The sequence below is a fragment of the Meleagris gallopavo genome, chromosome 6 (assembly GCF_000146605.3).
Source record: "Meleagris gallopavo isolate NT-WF06-2002-E0010 breed Aviagen turkey brand Nicholas breeding stock chromosome 6, Turkey_5.1, whole genome shotgun sequence".
Classification (NCBI taxonomy): domain Eukaryota; kingdom Metazoa; phylum Chordata; class Aves; order Galliformes; family Phasianidae; genus Meleagris; species Meleagris gallopavo.
This window is the reverse complement of record NC_015016.2, coordinates 32,774,412-32,800,335: the sequence shown is the minus strand read 5'-3', so window position 1 is coordinate 32,800,335 and position 25,924 is coordinate 32,774,412. Positions and strand designations below refer to the sequence as shown.

General features: G+C 38.4%; 1 protein-coding gene across 2 annotated transcripts; it reads left to right on the top strand.

The window, feature by feature from the left end:
* The first annotated feature begins 222 nt into the window (after window positions 1-222).
* Window positions 223-25,870, top strand: SATB1 (SATB homeobox 1). Of its 2 annotated transcripts, XM_019616489.2 has the most exons (4): window positions 223-401; window positions 20,653-20,856; window positions 21,337-21,432; window positions 24,151-25,870. In XM_019616489.2, exons 1-4 carry the CDS (start codon window positions 300-302, stop codon window positions 24,634-24,636), a joined length of 888 nt encoding a protein of 295 aa, XP_019472034.1. In that variant the 5' UTR covers window positions 223-299; the 3' UTR covers window positions 24,637-25,870. The 2 variants fall into 2 exon arrangements, with proteins under 2 accessions (XP_019472034.1, XP_010711110.1); XM_010712808.3 differs by lacking the exon at window positions 21,337-21,432 and having other exon boundaries at window positions 227-401.
* The last annotated feature ends 54 nt before the right edge of the window (window positions 25,871-25,924 follow it).

Genomic DNA, 25,924 nt, shown 5'->3' with positions numbered 1-25,924 from the left:
ACATGGAAATTCACAGTGGTCAGCTAATGGTAAGTATTTCAGATGCATTCACCTGTTACAGTATGCTGAATTTCCTCGTTTCCCAGTTGTCAGAACTTACAGAGATAAGTCTTCAACAAACTGAAAGAATGTAAGAGCAGTATGGAATAAAAGGAAAAAAATGGTGAGGGGCTCTGTTTAGAGAGGGAATGAGAGGAAAATGACTATTCCATAATGAAAATTGTCTTATAACATATATTTTCCAGGTCAAAACTGCTACTATTGCTACAGAGAGGAATGGAAAAACAGAAAATAATTCCATGAACATTAATGCTTCCATTTATGATGAGATTCAGCAGGAAATGAAGAGAGCTAAGGTGTCTCAAGCACTGTTTGCAAAGGTGGCAGCAACCAAAAGCCAGGTAAAGTTCATTGGGTGCAGCAGCCCTACTTTTCTCCCCATTTGTTTTTGAGCTGTTTCTGTGTAATTTTTAGTGACTGGCTGTGGGTTAGCTTGATGGGATAGTGCCACAGTTTGGAGCTTGTCTAAGTCCACAGGCAGGGACTGGGTACCTTTTATTCTGTAGTCAGGCAATTCTGAAAGAGTTTGTTTCATAAACGCGTAGTTGACATGGACAAGAGAAAAGCTGTATGCAATCCATCTATAGTGGTGCTAAAGCAGACTTAGAGCTTTGGTATTTTGCAATTCTCTGTGCTGTAATGAGGAATGCCAGAGTTCTGATTTTTGCTCAAATGAGTCAGAAATGGGGATTGATGAAGCAGACCCAGTTCTGAGGATGTGCACCAGAGGTGGGACAGAACTGTCTGTGTATTGAAAAAAAACACATTACGGTCAAACCAGTTACATCTAAGAAAGCTTGTATAGTCTCTGTGGAATAGGATGGCTGCATGGATACCTGTGTGTGCGTATACACTTATTGTACATTCTGTCTTAAGCTTTGTTGTGTGGTTTTCTATCCTGCTTTCTTTAACTGAAGTATTTCTGTCAAGTTGAGTGGCAGGAGAGGGAAATCAGTGAGCACTTGTTGCTGTGATTATCATAAGTGACATGTCTTCTGAGAAACATCACTGGAGTATGTAGAAGCATCGATGTAACTGAGAATGTACTCAAAATGCAAGTTGAGAAAACATATAGAAAAAATGGGTGCAACTAAAGCCACTGCTATGTCAACACTTGATAGAAATGGTTAAAACACCAGTGCTTGCAATGTTAAATTTTCATGTCAGATGAGTTGTGAAGTCCAAGCAGTCACTTATCCTGTATTTTTCTAAAGTTTCTTCGTAGAAAACACAGCATCTCCCAGGGTAAACTGTCAGCGATCAGTTAATTGTGCCTTCATTCTTGTGCTTTCCGGATTTCAGTGTTGATTTCAATTTTATTTGACCTTTGACTTTTACGATGTTCACATTTTGGAATTTATTCCATTTAACTGTACAGAAAGGTTGTTGTCTCTTAAGTTATATGTTGTAAGGAGCATTTAAAGGGATAGTTTGGAAATGTTATATCAAAATGATTAAACTCAAGCTGTGGACTGTAAAAATTACAGCTTTATGGGCCACATGCCTGCCTACCCTTCAATCACTGTCAAAGTGATAATTTCTACAATAATATGTTTCTTTTATTGTGGGATTCTAAACACCAAGTGCTGTTTAAACATTAAACTGAATTGTTTATGTTAGTGCTGTACTCAGTGTGTCATACATCAGGCCACTATAATCTCCCATGGAATGTAAAATTTCTGTCATGAATCATGGCTTGTATATCAGAAATTACTGTAATTTTGATTGGAAATTACAGGGCTCTCAAAATGTTTCTAATTATGATAGAATGTTACAGCAGCTCCCAACCTGTGTGCTCCTCAGATGTCTTTATTTACATGTCAAGACCAGAGGCTGGAGAACTGTCCGTTCTCTACACCTTTCCCTTCTCTTTGCTGTTCTCCACAAAACTAAGGTATAAATCTCAGCTGTTGGTCCACGTTCTTGTGATCTGAGTTTGTGCCTTACTGCATTTATTTAAGGATGTAATCTTAAAATTTCTAGCTGGAAAAGCTCTTCCAATTCTGATGTGAAAAGAAACAGTTAATCCCTTTTGAAATCAGCATTGGAAGAACAAAAGCTTCCAAAGGATGAAGTAGCGTTTTTTTTAGAGCATTAGTACAAAAACTTAGAATCTTGTGCAAATTGTGCTACTGAGTATACTGAACAAACAAGAGAAAACAGTTCTTTTCCAATTCATTGTGGGGATTGTCTTTATTTTCAGAGATTGTTTTTCTCCTGTATTTAAGCAAAATAATGTTAATTTATTTATTTAGCAAGATCTCAAGGCTGTATTTAGCCGAAGTGCCATTTTACTAGATACTTGCTTCACAGAAGTAACCTCGTAGGTAAACTGAATGTGTTTGATCTTCTCTTAACAGTGTTGAGTACTAGTCAGACAATCAATATTTATAAAAAATATAAAAAAAAACAAATGTAGGAAAGCCATGTAGAGTAAAGGAAATCTGTCGTGTGAAAAAATCTGCATTGAAGCTTGTCAATAATAAAGAGAAATATTTCTAGGGGCAAAGAAGTCTCTCTTGCATGAACTAGAGACTTGTTCAAACATATTCTTTAAGAGGATCTTATGGTTCATTGTTCTCTTTAATTTGAGGATATTGGTTTCTCACTCCAGAGTGGAGAACCTGGGATAATCACTTCAAGTTATAATGCAAAGTCTGGAGAACACATAGTAGAAAATTATGTGTTGGTTAAAATTTTTCATTTTAAAACTCACCAATGAAAAATGAATATTCTTCTTCTCTTGCTTTGGATATAGAAACTTGATTAACTTGATTAAATTCTTGGGTTATGGCACAAAAGAGTACGTGACTGAAAACAGTGTCCTGATAGATAAAGATAAAACTTTGCTAGAGGGCTTTATTTTTATTTTTATTTTTCCAGAAACTGGTTTTTGTCAGTATTAGATTGGGTGTCTTACTAAGCAGCTAGCATCTGCAAGGTGGCTGGGTTTGCCTGAGCCAGGAGACTGCAGATAATGTTCTGCTGAGTAGAGCACTTTGAACAGAAGGGCTATTAAATGATGTGCTACAGAAGTTTCTATTTAGGTAGTGCCGAGGTAAAAATCAAGCATCCTCCCTTGTGCTGTGTAAGTGCCTTTGACAACAGTTGCCTGGTGCACTGGGGGCCACGCATGGTCCTCATATTTGACCTGGATGCATCAGAGGTCGTAGCACAAGGATGGGATGATGGAAGCAGGAAGAGATTGCAGTGCTATCAGTGAGATCATGCTCTGCCCTAGAAGAGTGAGGATTTGCATACTTGCAGTTTCACAGTGTAGTTTGCTGCCGACTCACTCAAAAACTGCCACTTGGCTCTCCTGAAAAAAAGGATTTGAATCAGTTTGGGTACTTAGCTAGGAGGTTCCTCCTGGTTGGATTCCTTTCCTATATAGCAATGCACACAATCTGTATTTAAAAAATTCCTATATATTTCAGGATCAATAACTTATCTTATCCAGATTCTGTTAAAATCAAAATACATTCCTTAAAAGTTACAATGTTTATACTAAGGAGCTGAGGAAGATAATATTTCAAATTACTTAAATACATATTATCTTTTGGGGGGTTTTAGAATTGTGATCAGCAAAACATCTAGTGTCAATATTTGAAGTCTTATGTTTTTATTGCATTTGGTCTGCATAATAGGCCTACATACTTTTTGTTAGGTTATGTTGAAAAGAGAGTTTTAGAAAAACATATAGAAATGAAAGACTGAAATGTTTACCACATTTTGTCTCTACTCACAGGGGTTTTTAGTGGAAGAAGGGCAAATGCTAACAATATTGTTCGCTAAAATTTAATCAGCACACCTGAATAAGTCAAAATGAAAAGAATCCACACAGAATTTTGTGTAGTATGCATTACTTTTAGAATTTAATCACATTGGGGTTTTATTAAATTTATTACCCAACAGTCTGATTCAAATAATTCTGAGAGCACAATCTTAATTTCGTTACTTCAAATAAAAAAAGTTGATTTGTGTAATGATCATTAAGGCATCATGGTTCAGTAGCTGTGCATTGGTTACAATGTTTTCATGTGGGAGCCGGGGATGAGGGGGTTTTTTGATGGTGACAGATGCTGAAATCTAATTCTATTCCATAAAAACAAACAAACTAACTAACTAAAAAACAAAAACCCACAAGCCTAGGAGCCTTGAGAGATAGGGAAGTAGAGACTTGTAGTGCTCCAGTATGTTTGCTGTGTTTTGAGAAGTAACTTCTATGGCTTACCCTGAAAAGATAGTGTGAAGTAGGGAAAAAAAAGCAAAACTTTTGTGAAAATCAGCTTATGTTGCTAAAACTTTCTTAAACTTAGGAAATTGCAATTTGCAAAAACTGAGGTGATTCCAACTTCCACATCTCTGGGAGTCCTCTGTGCTGTAGTATATAGCTGTTAGTTTGCATTATTATTCCTAAATAAGTTTATTGCAGAATAAATAGGTAAAATCAGTACTCTTCTGCATCTGCAGTGCTGAAGATTACTGTGGATGTGCAAGTAGGTGTCACACACCCTCTGTCCTCCCTGAATAAAAATGCCTGTGTGTTGAAGCCTTTGGCAGCTGGGACACTTGGGACTCCTAGGATCGTGTTCTGATTTTCATGTCAAAATAGAACCAATAGATTATTAGCCATAATTCCAGAATCCTTATATAATTAAAGAGAGTTTTGACCCGTTACTTTTAAGCTGTTGCACAATGTTGCCTAAATTCCTATCCCTCTCTCCCTGGCTTTCAGTTCTGTTAGGCGGTTATACCCTTTGCAATGAGCAGTTCTGCATGCAAAGCATGGAAGTACAGTGGTTTAGAACATGCTATAGACTCCACCCTAAGCCATCACACAATTATTTTGTGCGGTGAAATTCTATGAGTAGTGTTTTCTTCTGGCCTTAATATTCACCTGGAATTCCCTCCTCTGAAGCTGTGCCTGGGAGGGAGCACAGAGTAGGCATTGAGAAGAGCATCTCCCACTTGTGAGTAGATTGGAAGGAGTTAAATGGGAAGGGAAAGCTAAACACTGGCACTAAAATTGCTTTTGGTGTGCAAATACTGTGCTTTTCCTGACATAAATATTTTCAGAATAGGCCATTAGAGTTCAGGTATATAAAACTCTGCTTTTGCTGGAAATTTTAATGTTGTAGTAAACCCAGAGATTTATAGTGAAAAATTGATGTCTGTTATCTCACTTTTATCTTTTAACCAGCAGTTTTATAAATGCTATATCTTTGATCTGGCTTTTTCCATCTAGAGACTAAGCTATATACTCTAATAGGAAAGTCATTTTTAAACAGCTTCCCACACTGAACAAGCATGGCATTGTGGATCTGGCACAAAGATGTAACATGCCATTACCACAGATATGTAACGATCTATTCAACCATTTTTCAGAGGGGGGAAAAGAAACCTTTTTATCACCAGGAGTAAATCTCTGGTGACAATGTAGCTTTAGGAGGGGTCTCCATTTATTCTCAAAGCTACTCCTCAGGAGGCTGCACCTCATGTGGTCCTGGGGTGGCCTGGCCTGGAGTTCAGTCCTTCACCGCACTTCTGCTTTGTCTCCCCTGTATAGCTGAGTCCTTTCATTTTCTTTAATGTTTTCCCCTCACCCCCATGGTGATCAGTCTGGCAGCTGAAGACGTGCCATGAGCAGCAGGAGCTGGGATGGGATTGGGTGTCAGCAGGGACAGGAGAAAAAGAGTGTGAACCGAGAAGGCAAGATGGGCTCCTGTGCTTGATCAAGAATGGCCCCATTAAAGCGGTGTGTCATTCAGTGAAACTGTGAAACTTGGCAGATAAAGCTGATTTGCTTCTTTCACAAAATATCATATGGCAGAGTCAGTGTGTTCTACCTCACCCAGGTCAGGAGGAAGGAGGTTTTTGGATTTCTATTGCAGCAACAAAAGGAGAGCACTCTACACTCTTCCTCTGCCCTTATATCAATTTTGTTTACATAATATCTTCTCAGAAATAAAGGCTAAAAACCTTAGGAAATTCTTTTAGGAATGTTTTTAAAAAATTCTTTCTCAGATGATAGGAAAATGTATTTCAGTTAGCGGGCTTATTGCTCAATCCAGGTAGAAGTGGAGTAGGACCAGCATCAGTCCTGGTCGCCTCCATTTTATGGAGATGACTTTGGTTAAGCAGGTTGTCTTCAATGAGTCTTGGGTTCCCACCCATAAAAAGTAGACAGTGGCTTCTTGAGTCAGGAGTGGTGCACCCAAGAGAAACTGCCTTAAAACATCTGAGGTGATTCACATCCGTGTCCAATTGCCCACACAGATTTGTATGCAAGGGAAAAAAAAAAAAGCATTAAACTCTGATAGAGTTGAAGCCAATGAAGAAAAGGTTCAGCATGGAAAATACTTCACTCATAAGAAAATATTGACCACTTCAAAACATTCCTCAGGGCCTGCCAGCCCTTTGCAAATAGGGCAAATATTGGATATGTTGACACATGTATGAAAAAGCAGCTTCCTGAACATGCCCTATATGTGAGGTCAGACAGCTCTGGTGAGAGTGTCCTGGGGCAGGTTGAGGAGGTGGTGGCAATTTCAGGAAGTATTTGAGCCCTTAGGAGGGATTTCCCGGAGGAATGCAGTACATACCTGCCCTGTGCTATTTAGGAGTTAATGCTTAGCACTGTTATAGCCTCCTTTTTACAGTGTGTCCCTGCCAGGCATGGGGCTGGGGCTGCTGGGCACCAAGCAAGTTGCAGTCCTAGTTCACAGGTAACCAGGTTCTGGGTTTGGTGGCTTGACCCAGTGGAAGGATCAGTGTATGGGGAAGAAGCAAGGAGAGCTGCAAGCTTAAGTAATCAAATGTACAAATGACAAAAGAGAGCCAAGTAGAGAAAACTCTTCACAAAATACAAAATTCTGTTAAGGAAGCAAGAAGGCACAACATAAGGAATGTTTGGTACATGTTATTGCAACTGAAAAGTCAGAGTACAGAATGAATTATAATTTAGCATAATCCATAATTTTACAGTTTTCATTTTGAATTATTTATCTTATTTGATTTGATTAAAGATAAGGCGGGTAGATGATATATTGAATAGCTCTTCATGTCTTAATGACAAATGAAAGATGTCATTATTATAGCTTTCCAATTTAAAAAAAATTATTTGTGCTGTTTCTATATAATTCCTTTTTCTTTTTAAAGCACATTTCAGATATGCATTGTGTACACATGATTCCATAACCCATCAGGCTTCAGTGTTGCCTCAGTACCTCTGATTCAGTAAATCAGATCATAGGCAGCATGCTGTCATATAATAAGGTGTCTGATCCTTATTACCAGTTTGTTGATGCACAGACTCCTTCAAATTGACCATTGCAACACATGGTTTCCCCTGAAACTAGCTGTGATAATTAGCGTGGCTCTAATGAGACAGAATGTCACTGATCTTGTGCTGAACTGTCGAGTATCGACGCTACGGATGGGAACTGTCAAAGCTTGCCATCTGTGACAGAGCTTGGCATATTCCATTTGCAAGGTAGAGCATGCTCAATAGACTGTTTTTAAACAAATGGTCCATTTCTTGATTAGAGCTCTGTGTTCTGCTACCGTGGAAGACTTTATATTAGAGTGAAACTTTTTCTATTTTTTCTTCTTCTTCCTTCCCCCTCCTTTCCACAACCCCCTCTCCCCCCCCTTTTTTTCTTTTTTTTTTTTTGCTGGGGTAAGCTCATTAGGAAATGAAAATGTTACTAATTCTCAATCCGGCGCCTGCAATCCTTTTAACTGTGGCCTATCAGCTTTTTGAGGAGAGCTGGGGGGAGCCGATCTTGTATTTATTCTCCTTCTTCCCCCAGTTGTCCTAAGGCAGTTGGTCTAAGGCTAGTGCTTCCTCCGGGCTTTTACCTGATTTTAAGTAATGGGGGATACAGAATGATTGTTTAGAAGGATAGAGAAACACAAATTAAAAAAAGTCTCGGATCCCATGAAGCGGGGCCATGTGCGGGTGGGATGAAAGCATGGAGACGGTTGAGAGAGCGGGGCAGCCAGGCTGCCATGAGCAGCCCTGCAAAGTGCCCTGCGAGGAGTCCAGCGCTGCTTATCATTCCAAAATATGCTTTGTTGCTTTTTATTTCCTCCTTCCCTGGCAGACCACACAGGGCTTGTTCTGAAGAACATTTTCACTAATCTGATCAGGCAGCCAAATACGCCGGGAAAACTGCTTTAATGATCCCACTAATTACCTCAAGTCAATATGAACTGTATTATTAGACTGAGGGAAAATATTCCATTAGGTCTCCCCCTTGGGAGTTTCTCCGCTTTGTGATGTCACCGGAGCCTTCGCCCTCTCGCTTGTAATTAATTTTATTTACACACGCAGGCACGCACAAGGTCACACCTGCACAACCGGAGCTGGCCGGGGAGCGAGTGGCACTCAGGCTTAATCAGATCTGTCATAATTACCATTCTGCATGTTTCTGACACACGCTGTGAAATATTTCAATTTAACTGCCGCTACCAGCACAACCAGATGTAGTGTGAGTGTGGCTGCATTGGAAATATTATTCCTCAGGATAAACTCTCTCCTCCTCCTTTTTCCTCCCACCCCCTCTCCCTTTTACAGCTAATGTGGCACAGAAGCTGATGTATCCTGTAAATCTTGAATGCAGCGCTAGATTGATAACAGCAGATTAGACAGTTTAACCACAAACAGCTTGTTCATTTTTCACAAATGAAAACCACATGTGGTGTAACTAAAATTTCAGGCTCTTTTTTTTTCTTTTTTTTTCCCCTTTGGTTGTTGTTTCCTTTTGTGTGTGTGTTGAGGTCTGCCTTGCGCTGCAAAGCAGTGAAATAAAAGGGTAAACATATAGGGCTGAAGAAAAACTGCTTTCTTTGGAGATTATTTCTCCACGACCTTTATTAAAAACCTTCCTTGCTTTGGCAAAGACATTGGATATCACACAGGGGGTTTGCCTCTCACTCTGAGACTTTCTAATCTCTGTTTTTTATGCCCACTTATTAAAGAAGTCATCCTACTGTGCTATTTTTCAAAATAACATGCCAGCAAACACCTCGCTAACCAAAAATGGAGCCTTCGCTACCACCTGAATTTAGTGAAAATAAAATCCTCTGCCCAAGTTTTTCTCCATAAATTTTTACTCTGCACTAACTCTTCTATTTACCTCCTCCTCTGGGAAAAAGATGCTGCTTTGTAAAGGATTGTCAAAGTAGCGAGAATTTTGGCAAAGAGTAAATTGATTTGTTTTATTGAAAACATTCTGGTATTTCTGGTGGAAACAGATTATGATTAGTTTTTATGAATCAAGATGTTGCCTTTGAATTGATAACTTTTTTTTTAGAAATTTTTTTTTTTTTGGTTCAGCTTTTCAACTCCCCCACCTTAAACAGCCTTCAATACTTAGTAAGGATTTTTAAAACCATTTCCCCTTCAGTAGATCACTATTGGCTAGTTTTTCTACACAAAGAAAACAATTAGATAGTTTTGATAGAAAGTTCTACCAATCCTTACAGTAGGGAAAAAATGTAAGTGTGGAGTGCAACTGAATGGATTCCCTGAAAGATTCTGCAGGTATTGTCAGACAGGATGAGTGGTACAGCACAGCTGAGTGAAATTCATCAAACATAATCTGTAATATGACTTCCAGAGGAGGTTTGAAATAAGTAGCTGCAGTCAGAGATCATTTTATCCATCGCCAGTTACTTGTGATGTGGTGGCAATATTGAAAGTGCATGAGATGTGCTCAAAGTTGGTTGAAAAAAGGTATGCTGGGGTAGTGTACTTTGATAGGACAAATTGCAGAGGACAATTTGGCTACCCAGACACCCCACAGCCTGGTCACAAAGCAGGCAGCCTCTGTAAGGGAAGTAGGAGCCCCAAAGGTGTCCTGACTGCAGATGTTTGCAAAATAAGTCAGGAGGGAAGGAAGGACTCACAGGAGATGAGATCATGCAGAACGTGAACTGTCAGATTTCTCTTAAGGATTCAGAAATCCAGCTTTCATTTCTTTGAATCTTTTATTTCTAATTTCCCTTTCTTAGGTAGAGGTGTTTTGGTTCCTGCTCTCCAGATGCATGAATCAGCTCCTCCTCAGGCAGCACCTGCTGTCTGCCTAATAAGAGGTGCTGTTTCTGACAGGATGGATTTCCTTAATCTCTCTTCCTGCTTTTAATATCCTCACCTTCTGTTTTGTTTTCCTCTCCACCTTCACTTGTCCTGCTAGCTCTCCTCTTAGCCTTTCTTTGACTTCTTCCTATCCCATTCATCTCCCATCTACGCTCTCATCATTTTCTTGGTTTTCTACCAGTCCTTCTTCCCTGTTTCACTACTGTCCCCTGTTATATAGTTGCTATAGGGCATCCCACATGCATCCCCACTCCTTCTTCATTCCTCAGATTGCCTGTGCAATAGGCAGGCCACCGATCTGGGGGCTTCTGAGGGTTCAGTATATTGGGTTTTTAACATGAGGCAACTAAAGCATTTAAAAACAAGCTAAACAGGAAATGGCGGGGGAAATTTCGTCCTGAGAAACAAAGCTCTACAAAACATGCCACTGTAGAGATAAAGGCATCTTCTGCAAACAGCAGCACTCTGAGAAACAATTTGCTAAACAAGTGACCGGTTAAAATACAGAAGAGCTGCTGGGCTAAGGCAGGAGTAAGGAAGAGTAGAAGTGTGTTTTCTCCCTTATCATTACACCGCATAGTTCAAAATATTCAACACCCCAAAGAATGTGACAGGATTGTGAGGTGAATAGTGAGGAAGGAGACAACAATTTAATGTAGATAATTTCTAATTTAACTACTTCTGACAGTTTCTTACTGTGTCCATTTTCAATTTCCTCAAATTTTACCTCTAAGTCAAACTTCATAGTTTTTGGTTATGAATTACTCCAACTACTGATATATAATGAATAGACTAGGAAATTGGGGGGAAAAAAAAATCAAATTTCCAAATATTTATATAATTTTGCATCTTCCAAATTTTATTTGGAATTCAGATGGCTATTCCATGGTTTTCTTACTTTTATTCTTGTACAGCATCAAGTTCCTTTACTACGGAATAGCATTTGAGAAGACAATGAAAATAGTTTTGAGGATATTTGTGAAGTAAGGGTGCTAGGTCTGAGAGGCCCAAGCAGAATTCCCTGATGTTTTGGACCTCAGCTGAACAAGATTTGCACAAGCATCTCTTGCATCTGTGGATTTACTTAGGTGACTGATGTTAGTTATATATGAGGGTACTTAGCATCTCTAGTGTAATATGAATAATGGTACTTAATGCTATTTAAATAAAAAGTTATTTTAAAAGGACTTAAATTAGCTTCTTTTTATTTTTCATTTAAGGCAGCTGGCGCACTTCATCTCTTAGCATCCATTTATTATTCTTACTTACTACAGAGAGAGAAACCAAAGGCTCAAACTTCTTCAGGGCAGGCAGGAGGGACAAACTCCACTGTCTCTTCTTGCCCAGTGAAAAAAAAAGCCTGACACTCAGCACTGCACTTCCCAGAGAGCTTATTCTTTGTGACTGCTCTTGTCCCCAGCATGGGGACAAGCCACCTGATAGCACCCTGCTGTTAACTCCCAGCAGCCAGGAGGGTCAAAACCTTCACTCCAGCTTCCCTTTGCTCCAGCTTTCCTGTACTTTTAAGTTGATGCCCCAAGCAACCACTCTACAATTTGGGGGATTTTAGCTTTCCAAGGGCTTTGCTGCCTTTATTTTTGCATGTGTGACATTTATTTCTGCTGGTTTCTTTCTCATTCACCTACGTTTCTGTCTTTCACAGGTGTAAATATTAAACATTTTTTAAATGCTTTGAAGTAGTGTACACCCTTCATTTTCAGACCATTTTTGTGGTTAATAAAATGTGGAAAGTTAGGGGCAGGTTTGGTTTCAGTTTTTTTAGGACTCCCTCACTTTTGGCATGATCAGAGCATTGCATGTTGTTCACAACAGGTCTGGACCAGCAGGATCCAGCTGAGCTGCACGAGAAATGTTAAAAGAAATCTTCTCAGTGTATTTAAATGCTGAATTAAAAATACAGAGGAAAAGATTTAGGACCTAAAAGTGTGCGGAGATGTGTGAGGAGCACTTTTGAGACATGTTTTTTGGACTGATACATCTCATCAACCGTGTGATTCCTCAGTGCATGCGGATCTTCCTATGATCCAAAATGAATTCTGGAAAGAAAAAGGAGTATGACGAGGAGCCACAGATTTAAATTACTCCCTCTGGGAAATTATAAGCTTAAAAAAAAATAAATCTAACAACATGATGTGCACATGTTTGAAGTAATTGCGGAAGTGACACTTTGGCCCTACGGCCTTCTAACCAGAGGTCTTTCCCCCAAAACAAATGTTAAATCTCCATAAGCAACATAATAATAAACATTTGCATTTCGGTAGTAAATTGATAGTACTAAAAAAGATTTTTAAAACTGCCAGGCTCTTTCTGTTAGACTCTTCTCTAGCTAAACAGTAGATATAGCTTCCATACAAAAATTGATTGCACATTTAAGAATAAATAAATATGGGCTATTAAGGGTCATGGTTGGATTTAGGGTTGTATTTACTTTCAAGGGAAGCATTGGTATTGCAGTGAAATCAGTACTTCTCCCTACTTAAATGAAAGATAAAGGGCCATATATTACCAGTCACCCTCTGTGAAACCTACTGACCCATTTTATGTGCCTATACCATAAAAAGTAATGTTCCAGACTAAGACTGACTTATTTAATAATTAGCAGTTTTTTCTTGTGTGTGGGTTTTTTTAATATATACTTTTTTTTTATTATTGTGAAGTCCATTTTCGTCCTGCATATTTCGTGGTTATGATGCCAATTGGATTGTGTGTGTGCAAAAGGATGGATATGGAGTAGAGGAAGGCAGAATAAAGCTTCACCCACTGTTCTTGCATCTATTACTTTTTCCCTTCTCTTTACATATGAATGTAGTTGCATTTTATGTAAGATTTTCAAAGGAATGCATATTATGTTTTTGATTACAGCTTGTGCCTATCATTGCTAGGCAATTGAAGGCAATACTGTAGAAAAGATACATTTGAACAAGGGAAAAGAGAGGTGGAGGAGGCTGAGAGCAGAGAAACCGAACTTGGGAGAAGCCCTTAATTTAGTTTATTAATTCCTTCTGAACACAACTAAAAAGTAATGATATTTATGTTTTCAGCCAGTTTTAGAGTTAGTGGGTTAGGAGTGTTCTGTTTTTTCTTCCCATGAGCTGCTGGTACATCTCAAGTGTTTGTACCCAGGGACCACACATACCAGCTTTGATACAGCCTCAGCCCTTAAGCCGACAAGTTTTTCCATAGTGCTGGCTCTCAGCCACGCACCAGGGCTCCGCATAGGGAGAGGTCTGATCCGACAGACAAGACTGAAGGAGCAGGGCAACCAGCTCTCTAGGTCATTTTGTTTCTGTACTTGTTTGCTGCCTGTCACTGAATTTTACAGGTTGCTTTAGCAAGTTGCCTTTTTAAATTTATTTTTATTTTTTAATTTTGTGTGGTTGTTTACAATAGAAGGACATTTTTAATTTGTAAGTACTGCAGCTAGAGAGGAGAAAAGGCAGAGGGAAGAAGAGACATTAGGAATCCTTTTCCCCTAAAATATCACCCAAAAAAATTGCAATGAAATGCTGTCAGCATCACTGCTGGCAGCTCGGTCAGTTTTTTTCTTCCCAACCCAGGGAAGAGGTGGAGGTAACATGTAGACAGATGGTACAGCTGAATAATAGGTTGGATAAGAAATTTAAGGAAACGGCATAATCTGTTTCTTCAAAGGAAGTTCTTCCTGCTAGTGAAGTTTACCTTTCTTCTGAAAAGCCCTATGCGGTTGTGGGGTTTTCAGTTTGTTTGTTTTACTAAATCTCATCTATTACGATGGCAGATACAGATTTACTTAAAATTCACATCTGGCTTCCCCTTTCAATGTTCTAGTAATGAAAGCCAGTAGAAGAGATAAACCAGAAATAGCTGGAGATAAAGGACAGCTTCAGGTTTCAAACTTTCTCTGATTTAGCAGAATGCTCAAAGGCAGAGCTTGAAACTTAGAACTGATTAGTGTGAACAAAATAATAAAGCAAACGTATTTCTGGGGACATTTATTTTCACTTTAGGCCACATTTCAAGAAGAGGCATTCTTATTCTACCAGCTCTGCTCATCTGGATCAGGATGAACAGCAGCTTTTGCTTCTTGAATTACAAGCACAGTTTTGTGAGTAAAACACAGAAATCTCAAACTATTTAACACTCATGGCAGCTTTCAAAATGTCTTGAAAGCGTTTGCCTCACAGAAATCAGTTCTTAAAAGTACTTGAAAAGATAAGCTAAAATGAAAAGCTTTTCAATAACAGCTATGTTGTTCACTATCAAAACCCACTAAGCCTGATAGATTATTATTTTTTCTTAAAATTTTATGAACTTATCCAGTGGTCTTTCTTCTAACAGACTTCATCTCATCTGGGAAACATACATATCTACTCGGCTTTGCATAGGGGATAACCAGAGCAACTTCAGGAGTTTAGTCAAAAAAGAAATCTGTAGACAGAATAAATTCTCCCACAGTCAGGAAATTCCAAAAGAATATTTCAGGTTAAAAAGGACTACTCTGATCATCTGGACTTATGCCCATGTCCAAACCCACAGGCATTTCACCCAGAAATAAGTCGCATTTCAGTAATATCAGCCTGAAAATGAAATGCTCCACTCATAGACTACATTATGGGTTGTCTGCTGCATTTTTCTAGATAAGCTAATGTAATGCAAACCACGTTTTCATTATAAACTAAAATAGAGTCCATTGCTACTTATTTCTTTTATTTCTTTGTACTGAAACGATGTGTGCATGTTTTGCTTCACAGTTCCAGGAGCTTCTGTATTCCGAACTCTGAATTTTTGATCTTGTTGAACACTGTGAGAAATCTCGGTTGAAGGGTTTAATGCGTTTTCCAATCAATGCATAGGGGAAATTTGGCCTTATCAATTTAAATGCTGGAGATCCTTCATTGCATTATGGAAGAATCTTTGCTAAGCAGAGATTATTCTTAAGAACTTCATAACATTTAAAGGTTAATATGTTAGGTAAAGAACAATATCTTAAGACAAACATTTTTATTACAGGACATGAAGGGATAGTTCTGATTAAATTACATGATTATTTGAATGGGAAGGAAGACAAAGTGCATCATTTCTTGCCCTCAACTTTAATGCCTTTAATCAAATAATGACCTTCTGGAAATAGTTAATTTTAAGCATTTGGAAAGATCAATACCACTTTGCCACCAAAAAATGGCCCAGATGATGAAATTTGATGTATTTAAAGTACCATTTCACCCTTTTAACCTAGTAAATAATTTAAAATGCTTTCAGTACTTCTATGCTACCATTATGTATCTCGTTCGAAGTATTATGACTTTTCCAAAAGCAACCTTTCTCTACAATGAACAGCTTACAAGTTAATACTGAAGCCTAAGACTATATGCATATATTGTAGTGGTGATGTTAGCCTTTTTTCCTTCTCTTTTATGCATGGATTCTGTTCTGAAAAGAAATGGAAATATCTATGATGAACACAGCTATTTGGAACAAAACTGAGATTTGTAAAGCAAGTTGGATGGCTTCTGAAGGGAAAAAGTCAATATTTAAAGTTTAGTTCATGAGTTCTTTTCCTTTGTTTTGTCTATAAGCTTTTGTGTTAAAGGTGAAGGATTTGGGTTGCTCAGACAATTAAGAGCCCATTTTACCAAGTGTAATTTCATATCTGTGTTCTATAAACTGGAGTGCCTTCAGCATTGTAAATAAAAAAATTGCCCTCTATTTAGCATGTTTGTGGGCAGATTAAAACAGTCTTCATTAGCATAAGTAACACTTACAGATTCTTTTAAAAGTAGAAAATTATTTGCTGAATGATAAATTGCTAGCTTTATAGTTAGTTGCTGAAAATGTGCTCATTCAAAATGCCTACTTTAGTTTAGTCTACAATACTCAATTTTTTGAGTTCGAAGTACTGTTTAATGGATTATGTACTTAGTCTTTGTTCACAGTAGATGCTGAAATGCAATTCAACTTTCTGCTAAAATGTTTGTATCAAACACCTCCCTATTTAGACTGATTTCTTCTAACGCCATATATTTTTATTATACTATATGCCCCAGAGACTGATACAAAATAATGTCAGATATGCTATACCAAAGAAAAGCTGTTCACATTTTAGTATTGATAGTGAAAAATGTTTTGCCTTCTTGAATTCAAATTACAGCTCTTTTTTAAAACGTTTGATTCTTTGTTAGTTTTTCTGTAAGAAATATTAAACATTTGGCAAATGATCATCGCTACAGCAAATTCACCAAACAATAGAGTTCAGTTGCTCCACCGTAGAGTCCTTTCTTTCCGGACTTGTTTATTGCTGTCTTGGAAAGCTTTGCCCAGAAAGCATTTTTCATGCTGGAAATGCTACCCTCTTTGATCTAGTTAGAATTGGTATCTACACCTTAAGTGCAGATTTCAATTATCTTTTTTTTTTTCTTGTTTAGTAAGAAAGATACTGGAATGCAAGAATAGTTTTTAGACACTACGTGACAGAGCAGAATATTTTATTTAAACAAAGCTCAGCTCAGACTGAGTAAAATAACATTTGGGTGCATAGATAAAATGCATGTATGCTTTAAAATAAGGGTGCTCGTGGGTCATGCAGACTCTAATGCTTGGCAGTTATCCTCTTTGCGCTTTTCCTGCATTAGTTTGGCAGTTCAGCTTTCACACATTTTTTTTCCTTTAATGTCTTCTGTTTCTTTGCTAAATCCCTATCAGAAAACCAGACAGAAGACTCTTATTTATTTTAAATATCTTAGGTTTAGCATCTTTTTTTTTTTTTTTCACCATTTTCTTGCTTACTGTAGCAAGACCTTTGCAGATGGTACTTGGTTACTTGAAAGTGCATAACAGTATTTTCTTTGTAGCAGATGGATTTAAGACTTTTAGTTCCCAATAAATGTAGGTTTACAATACATAACTTTACAGGATTTGTGTTGTATATAACAGGTTTGAACATATTATCTCAGAATTCATCTGCATGGCATTTTCAGTTTATCCAGGGCCCATGCCAGTATTTTAAGTAATAGAGAGAGCATAGTGATTGATAGCAGCTAAAGGCGTGATTTTGAATAGAAACAAAGGTTTTAGAACAGAAGGTGTCAAATTAAACTTTGTCAGTTTGAAAAGTAGTAACATCCTGAAAGTTCTGCAAACATATTTACATGTGGCTAATGTTTATATTTTGCTTTGTACTCTCTTTATATTCAGTGTAATGTTGCCTGGCAAATTTACTGTGTTTTAAAATCAAGGTTTTTCCCGATGTCATTGCAGAGTTTTGGGGGTTTGCCTTGCTGCATAGATATATCTGCCTAATTATTTTAAGGCATTTTTAATGATGTGCTGCATCTGCTATAGAAGCTGGTTGTCATCTAATTTGAGTTATAAATATTTTGTTATTGTTTTAGTGTCCTTTCTACTTCTTTAAGATTATAAAAACATGAAAAAAACAGTTGTCTGAGCTCTCCTTCAAAATAAATTTTCTTAACAAGACATTGCTCTAAACTTACGGGTGTGGAAGAGGAGAAAAATCAGCCCTGTTAGGTCCATTTGTGAATTAAACTACATTAGCTACAGCACTTCATTCTTCTTTAGATCAAATAGAGGCAAAACATACACATTTTGCAGAACTTAAAATTCAGCATTAGAAGAGTCTGTATCATTAGTTTTCCTCAAAGTTACAAAAACATTTCGTACATTTTCATTTAGCTGACTTTTATGAATGAGCTTTATGTTGAATAGAGATGTCCGAACACAAATTAAGTGAAACATAAGAAAACATTCTGGAGTAAAGTTTTCACCCTTTTAACTAAATAAATCCCCAGAGTTTCTGTTACTGCACATTCACTATCTCTTCTGAGATTATTTGTGAGATCAGCTTTTACAGGCATTTTCAGAAATAAATGAAGTCCAAAAAATTACTTACTTCTTGTTTTTAAAAGAATTCACTCCGTCATTTCCCTGTTGCCCATCACATGTTTCATCAGAATATTTGTTTACTTCTTCAGGAATATGAAGAACAGAGTGGAAAAGAGACATTTTATTAGAGTAGCAGTCTATTCTACGCACCATCAGAAGCAACTGTCTTCAGAATCTGAAAATCAGTGTTTTTGTGAAAGGCTGGGATAGATATACTTTATCTTACAGTTCATTAAATCTTTTTTAGATAAAGAAGTAAATGCACTTTTTTAGTGCAAAGGCTAATAGAAAAGTATTGGAAATCTAATGTTAGTCATCAGCGACTAGTAAAATTAAGGACTGATCTAGTAAGCGTAGAAACATAGAAAAGGAGGAGAAGGAATTTCTTAGTTAAAAAAAATGTTGTGAAATATATTTAATCAGCATAAACTGTGATTGCTTAGGACTTATTTTATTATTGATCACTTAAAAAGAGTTTCCATTGTCCTTTTCAAAAAGAGCATCTGGGATTCCCATGGTCACCAGACAAAAGAAATGCAGTTTCTAAATGTGTGGTGCAGTTTCTTCTTAGGTCTGTGAGTATACCTTAAAGAGGTGTCATTGGGGGGGACAAGTTTTTCACCTAATTGCTGTGGCTGCTCTGCTTTTTGTGTCACCACAGTTGGAAAGAGGACAAACAGATTTAATGTGAAGCAGTGCAAACTCCAGACAACCAAACGAATATTTTTTTCTGCTTCACAGCAGATCTTCTCCTTTTTAATTAAAAATTTTATAACCACATTTCAATTAAAAGATTTCAATTTTGTTATCTTCATCTTCTCCCCTCCTTCCTCAGTAAACCACCTACGCTCTCTTATTGCACCTTTTAACTTGCTGCAGAAAGCTAGTAGTCATATGTTTATTCCCTTGGAACCATGGCAGGCAGAGAACCATGTGCAACGTGTGGATTTTGTTAGGGGCGTGGAGGGTTTGTGAGTTAACTTGGTAACGCATCCCATGGATCCTTATTATGTGGAGGGAGAATTCATGGACACTTGCTCCTGTTTTGGAAACATACTGTATGGTTCCATTTGGGACAGCCAGTATTTTATATTTTTATAGGATAGCATTTGGCCACATTTCTCAATCAACTTTTTAAACCTGAGGTTAATACCCAGCATATGCATGACAAAAAACTGGAGTCTGCCCCATCCCTGCTTTGGGCCCTACTCAGATTTTTGCCTTCTGATATTGCCAGTATTTGTTCTTTATGCTATCTCTGTTTCTTGGGGGCATATTCTCCTGTGTCATTTGTTCACTTTTCCACTTTTATGCCAGAGCATATACTTGAAATCTTTATACACACCTCACTAAATATGTTCTCATACAGTATGAACGCATTAAGATTATTTGTTTACTTTCATCTCTTCCTGTCACGGCAATATTTTTACACTGCATTTATTAACTGCTAAAGATATGAATGTCTTCAAGAAAATGACGTATCTATATTGTATCTATGTATCTATTGTATCTAGTAGTAAACTAGTCTGGATAAACCATTTTTCAACTACCAGTACATGTAAGAAGGATCTAAAAGCTTCTGTACATTTATATTATTTGTTGATTCAATAAAATGTCACATTATCTTTCCCACAGCATTAAGAAGTAAAATTGCACAGACCTAGTTTTGAAAACAGATCCTGGAAGCTAAAAGGAAGAAATATGCAGGTTGCATGCGTGTAATAGTTTGTTTCTAAATTTTAATATATAAAAATACGCTGATGATGCACACTGTGCTCCATAGCTTGTTTCCCAAAAAGATAGCTGGTTTAGGATTGGTGTGCTTTTAGGCATCTTGCTGTTTGGTGACCTGGAAAAGGTATGAAGGGTAAGTCCAAAACATGAGGTTCCCTCATGTCCCCCTCAAGCCCTGTGCAAAAATGTGAGACTGTTTTTTTCTGGGTCTATGAGAAAAATACTGAAACAGATAATCATTTTCAAATAAATTCACCTGCAGAGGCATTTCTTCTCATGGTAGATAGGAACACAATATTACTTTCCTGCATCTCATCAAATAATTTTTCTCTTTTAAAAGGACTTTAGGGAATTCCACTATCGTTATGATTTACATCAGGCAGCTCTGCGGTCAAAGCAGGTACCAAGAGTACTTTCTTGTCTAGAGAAGTAGCATCAGTATTTAAAAACTGCTCAGCAGCTGATTAACTAGCTACTGAAACAGAGTGTTGGTGCTCTCCAATGGATAAACAGAAGAAAACTGACAGTAGACAGTATATGGCATCAGTGTGTAGAGGAGGAGGGGTTGGGGGATTCTGCCTTGATCGATGGGTTTGTTGAACAATCAACAGCACCGTGATGTGGGACCAAATAAAGTGTTCTTTCCAAAATGATCGTGGCTTGCAGGGGTCTGTGCAGTAGGGTGGCAGTCTCAGTGTGTTGATGTTTATTTCACATCCAACATTTACAGGGAAAGCTGTGACTTCCTGGAGGAGAAGGTGAGAGAATGCAATGCTGCTGAAGTCTGCATTTCACCTTCACTTGCCCCTTGCAAGGCAAGGAAAAACTAATGTTTTTCTGGTGTTATTTTCAAGGGATGGCTCTGTGAGCTGTTACGTTGGAAAGAAGATCCCTCACCAGAGAACAGGACCCTCTGGGAGAATCTCTCCATGATCCGAAGGTTCCTCAGTCTTCCTCAGCCTGAACGCGATGCCATTTATGAACAAGAAAGCAATGCAGTTCATCACCATGGTGACAGGCCTTCCCACATTATCCATGTGCCAGCAGAACAGATTCAGGTTAGTTTACCTTGGCCAATCCAGCAGAGCACTAAGTAAATAATGCTTTAAACATAGGAAAGGAAATCAGTGTTTCTTTCCTCCTGGCCAGGCTAACTACAGGTCTCCTGGTAAGTGATAACAGCATACTGCCGTCTGCCACTTGAATTAAAAGATGAGTTTGTGACCACACAGACTTTTTCTTTCACTTTGGGTTTTTCCAAGCTTGTGTGACAAAGCAGCTTGGGCATAGCCATGTGTGGGCAGAACAAGCCTCCTGTGTTAGCTGCCCTCTGCTAGGTGGGCCTCCTGACCACAACAGAGGGATGCTCGGAGCTCAGCTCAGCAGGAGGAGGTTATTGAGCTGCTGATGAAAACTTAGCTCAGTATTCAGCAGCTGATCACCCCAGGTTGGAGCGAGGGAAGGGGACTTGGTTCCTCAGCCAGTTTTAACCCCAGCTGAGCTTGGGATGAGTCAATGTTTGTTTGTTTTTCCTTCAGAGCCCCTCTCCCACCACCCTTGGGAAAGGAGAGCATAGAGGCGCTTTCTTACCAGGCCTGCTGACTGCTGGACCTTGGCTGGGTGCTGCTCCGCAGGTGAGCTGGCACGAGGGCAACGTGCCAGGGAGAGAACTGAGGGCTTGCAGGACCCATGCACTCGGCTTTGGGAGGCCAGGCCTTTGGCTCGCCCAGGCACCATGAGACAGGGAGCACAGATGGCCATCTGCTAAATATTGTAGGTGAAACCTGGAACAGATTGCCCAGAGAAGATGGGGATGCCCTGTTCCTGGAGGTATTCAAGGCCAGGTTAGATGGGGCCCTGGCAGCCTGATCTAGTATGTGGCAACCCTGTCTACAACAGAGGTCTTGGAACTGGATGGCCTTTAAGGTCCTTTCCAAACCCAAGCCGTGCTGTAATTCTGCAATCTGCAGCTCTCTGAGCTGAAGGCTCTTTAATCTCTTCTCATGAAGACCTGAGGTCAGCTTTTTAGCTGCTCTCTGTTACAGGGCAGATATTGCCCCTGTTTTTCAGAGTTTTCAACCTCAGCTGAGACCTTGATGTACCATTTGTATCACCTGTGCAGAAAAATATTTATAGAACTAGGGAGGATAAAGTTATCTCACAGGCAGAAACAATACAAGTATATATTAAAGATAAAGCAAACTGAATAGGACAATCCCTTAGGATATCAAGTACTAAAATAATCGTGAAAGCCTGAAAACTTGCAGTTTGATTTAGCAAAAAGAGAGAAAGATCTATATTGAGTAATAAAACAGCACTTGTTTGGAAATGTGCATTGTTTTTAATAAAATTGCTTATTAAAGGGATAAAAGGAGGAGCTTATGCACAGTATAAACACTGTATCACTATGCTACTTACTTAGATTTTCCTGCCTTATTGATAAAAGTTTTGTGCTTGATCTCGCAAATATCATTCACATAAGCATTTGCACTGTAATCTCTTAATGTGACTTGTAAGTGAAAGGATTGGGGGACTGGGCCTGAGTCTTGTCTGTTTTCTACTGCACTCTAATTGTTGAAGATGCATAAATATGTAGCTAAGACACAAGTTTTCAAACTGTGTATACAAAGCCTCCAGTCTTGTAAGAATTTAATGTGCTGGGAGTAGTCTTGAATCTCTCTGGGTTTGAAGCTTTGAATGGGACTGCTTGCAGACCATAAAACATGAAAGAATGTGAATAAGGATGAGACAAGAGCGCAGATTCCATCAGCATTTATGTCACACAATAACATGATCTCCTCAAGCAGAGTCTGCTGATGTGGGTGTTGAGACCTACACGAAGTCTCCACGAGCACGAGCAGCACTGCAAAAGGAAATTTCCAATCCAATATTTATACTACCCCTACAATATCTTGTGCTACTTGAGGTCTGCAAGTGAGCTGCAACCAAAAGCTCTGGAACCACTTCTGACACACAAAAAATTGTCGAGGGAAGACTTGCAAAGGGAAATGAAAAGTGGTGATAGCAACTGCTTGTTTTGCTGCTGTTGTTTATTAATAATAACTGGTGGTTTGTACCATATGACAAGAAATTTGCTGACCCAAAATATCTACTAACCAGTGCTTCCTGTGCTGCAGAGCAAAAGAATTGTCAACAAAAACAGTAGCTGATAAATTTACTTTTGATTTTAAACATGATCTTATAATGTACTGTACTCCAGCAGTGGATGAGAAAAACATTTCTGTCTCTTGGGCTCAGTGCCTCACCTTTTAAGAATGTTTCTGAATCCATGTTTGCAAAACTTCATTTTAAGCTCTTGTTAATTATTTACATCATGATTTGCTTTATCTTATTCTTCTGATGTGCATACTGGCTCATTTTTATTGCTTCAGTTTTTGGAATGCAGTATGTTCCCTTCTAATAATAATAGTGCAACTTATTTAAAGCTTTGCATCTTAGTGCTTTATAAATATTAACTGAATAATCCCCAGCACAAACACTGCAGTAGGTAAACATATTTGTTCCCTGTTTATATGTCAGGATCCTTGAATGCAGGCAAGACAGACCCTCTCCGTGGCCACAGGCAAGATGGGCCAGTGCCAGCCTGGGAAATAACGAGTTGCTGTCTCCTGATCTCTTTGTCCTTGCAAAGACTGGGTTTGGCAGAGTGGTGTTAAGCACTTCCAGCTCTCACAGACTGTAGTAGTGCTTGCAAGTTTGGGGAGGCTTCAGCAGCTGCTCAGCTCAGTTTGGTGGTGGGATATTTCCACACTTAGCTATAAAGCTCCTCCCTTGATCTCCCCTGTCCCTCACCCCAGCCATTGCTAGAGATTTGCAGCCCTTGCTTTTGGGCAGCAGCTGCTGCTGCTGGCAGAGCTCCTGTGTGTTTGCCCTCATCTGGCACTTTTCTCACTTTGCCCTTGTATAGTTCTGGCTAAGCTGGTCAAGTTAATCCTACACTATGTCACCTACTTAGCATTTTGTCTTGTCTGCACTTGACTCATGAAGCACGTTCATTAAAGTGTGTCAGCTTAACTATACCGATGACACGTCATCGGCATTTTCAGCCAGACAAAGCCAGGGTGCCACAGCTCTGCCTGCATCCTGACAGTCCTTTATCCCAGTCTCTGCTTACACACATGCAGATACATGCAAGATATGCAGAGGGTTACTAATTCTCCTTTATTTTGGGCTCAGTGTACTATCATCAGTAATGAGCCCTTTGTTTTGTTTTCCTTCAACTTACCAATCGTCTATAGCTTTGCAATTGTTCCCCTGGATTTTCACGGTAACACAAAAATGCTACGAAGAATACGTGTACAAAAAAAATAATTTTGTGCTTTGTCTTGCAGCAGCAACAGCAGCAGCAGCAACAGCAACAACAGCAGCAGCAGCAACAGCAACCGGGTCCCAGACTCCCCCCAAGGCAACCGACAGTAGCATCACCAGCTGAATCTGAAGATGAAAATCGTCAGAAGCCCCGGCCACGAACAAAGATTTCTGTTGAAGCCCTAGGGATCCTACAGAGTTTCATACAAGACGTGGGCCTGTATCCTGATGAAGAAGCAATCCAGACTCTCTCCGCTCAGCTTGACCTGCCCAAGTACACCATCATCAAGTTCTTTCAGAACCAGCGGTATTATCTCAAACACCATGGAAAGCTGAAGGACAATTCTGGGTTGGAGGTAGATGTTGCAGAATACAAAGAGGAAGAGTTGCTCAAGGATTTAGAAGACAGCATCCAAGACAAAAATGCAAACACGCTTTTTTCAGTTAAACTAGAAGAAGAGTTATCGGTAGAAGGGAACACAGAGATTAATGCTGAACTGAAAGACTGATCTAAAAGTATTATTTTCTTTCAACAGTGCCACTGGTATTTACTAATGAAATGAAAATTCCATCTTGCGTTCTGTCAAACCTTTATTATTCATTGTTTGGCCAATGAATCTTCCAAAACTTGCACAAAAGTTGAAAAAAGGATAATGCAGACTGCACTAGATGTTTTACTCTGTTTTACAAACTGCTTCGCAGCAACAGATGAAGCGTTGAGGATTGTTTGATATTAATTTGTGTTCACTGGATACACTGTGAGTGTACCCAATAAGCATGATACCAGTGATTTTGATTCTGGAGCCTTCAGACAAGCATTACAACTTTTGTGATTTACTGTTTTTTGTTTTCATTATGTTCTTGTTTTTAATTATTACTGTAGCACTCCACACTTGATCTTTGGAAACTAACATTTATTTAAAAAAATAAAATAAAAAGAGTTTGTTACTCTTGTTCTATTGTATGTTACAAAAGAACTATAGACTGTGGAATGCAGTTTAAAGATAACATATGCCAACAAATGCCTTGTATTATATGGCACTGCCGTAATTCAGATTTGTTTTCTTTTGGAAATAAAGGTCACTGTATTTTTTTTTTTTTCCATTCTCATTGTTACATGGTTTTAAAGAAAATGAAAAAGAAAATGTGAAACACAATTTAGTCCTCATTATTTATTTGTAGATCCTGCAGCATCATGTTGTAATTAATTTTTTTGGAAGTTTCCGTTAAATGTAATATTGCTTCTCTTGTTATCATACTGATTTTTTTTTCTATTTATAAATGTATTTTGATGGGCAGTAAAACAAAGTGTCTTAAAAGTTTTAAATAGAGAAAATGTGCTTTACACAGTTGCCTATAAAAAGTGCTCTATGTTATCCAAGCAATTCATACTATAAGCTTCACTCTTATTGTTGTATGCAATTTTTACTATCATGCAAATAAGCTTAGGTAAATAAAACTAATAGATCACCTTAGAAACTTATGCAATTAATGTGAAAATAATTGATGTTTGCAATGTGTCTTCCTTTGGTTTACAATCAATTTTAAAGCTACAGCTGTATAAATTTTCTGTATAAAGGTGTATTTCTTTTTTATGAGTTTATTGCTATGAAAACACCAGTTATTTTGTTACAGCTGGCTGTTTTTATAAGTGTATCACAATTTTCTTTATGCAGAAATGTTCTGACTAGGAGTGGTTATTGACTGTAACTACACAATTAAAATTGTTTGTATGGTATGATACGGCAGGGTTTGTCTGCGTATGTGTATGACTGTGAGGAATATAACTTGTTCTTA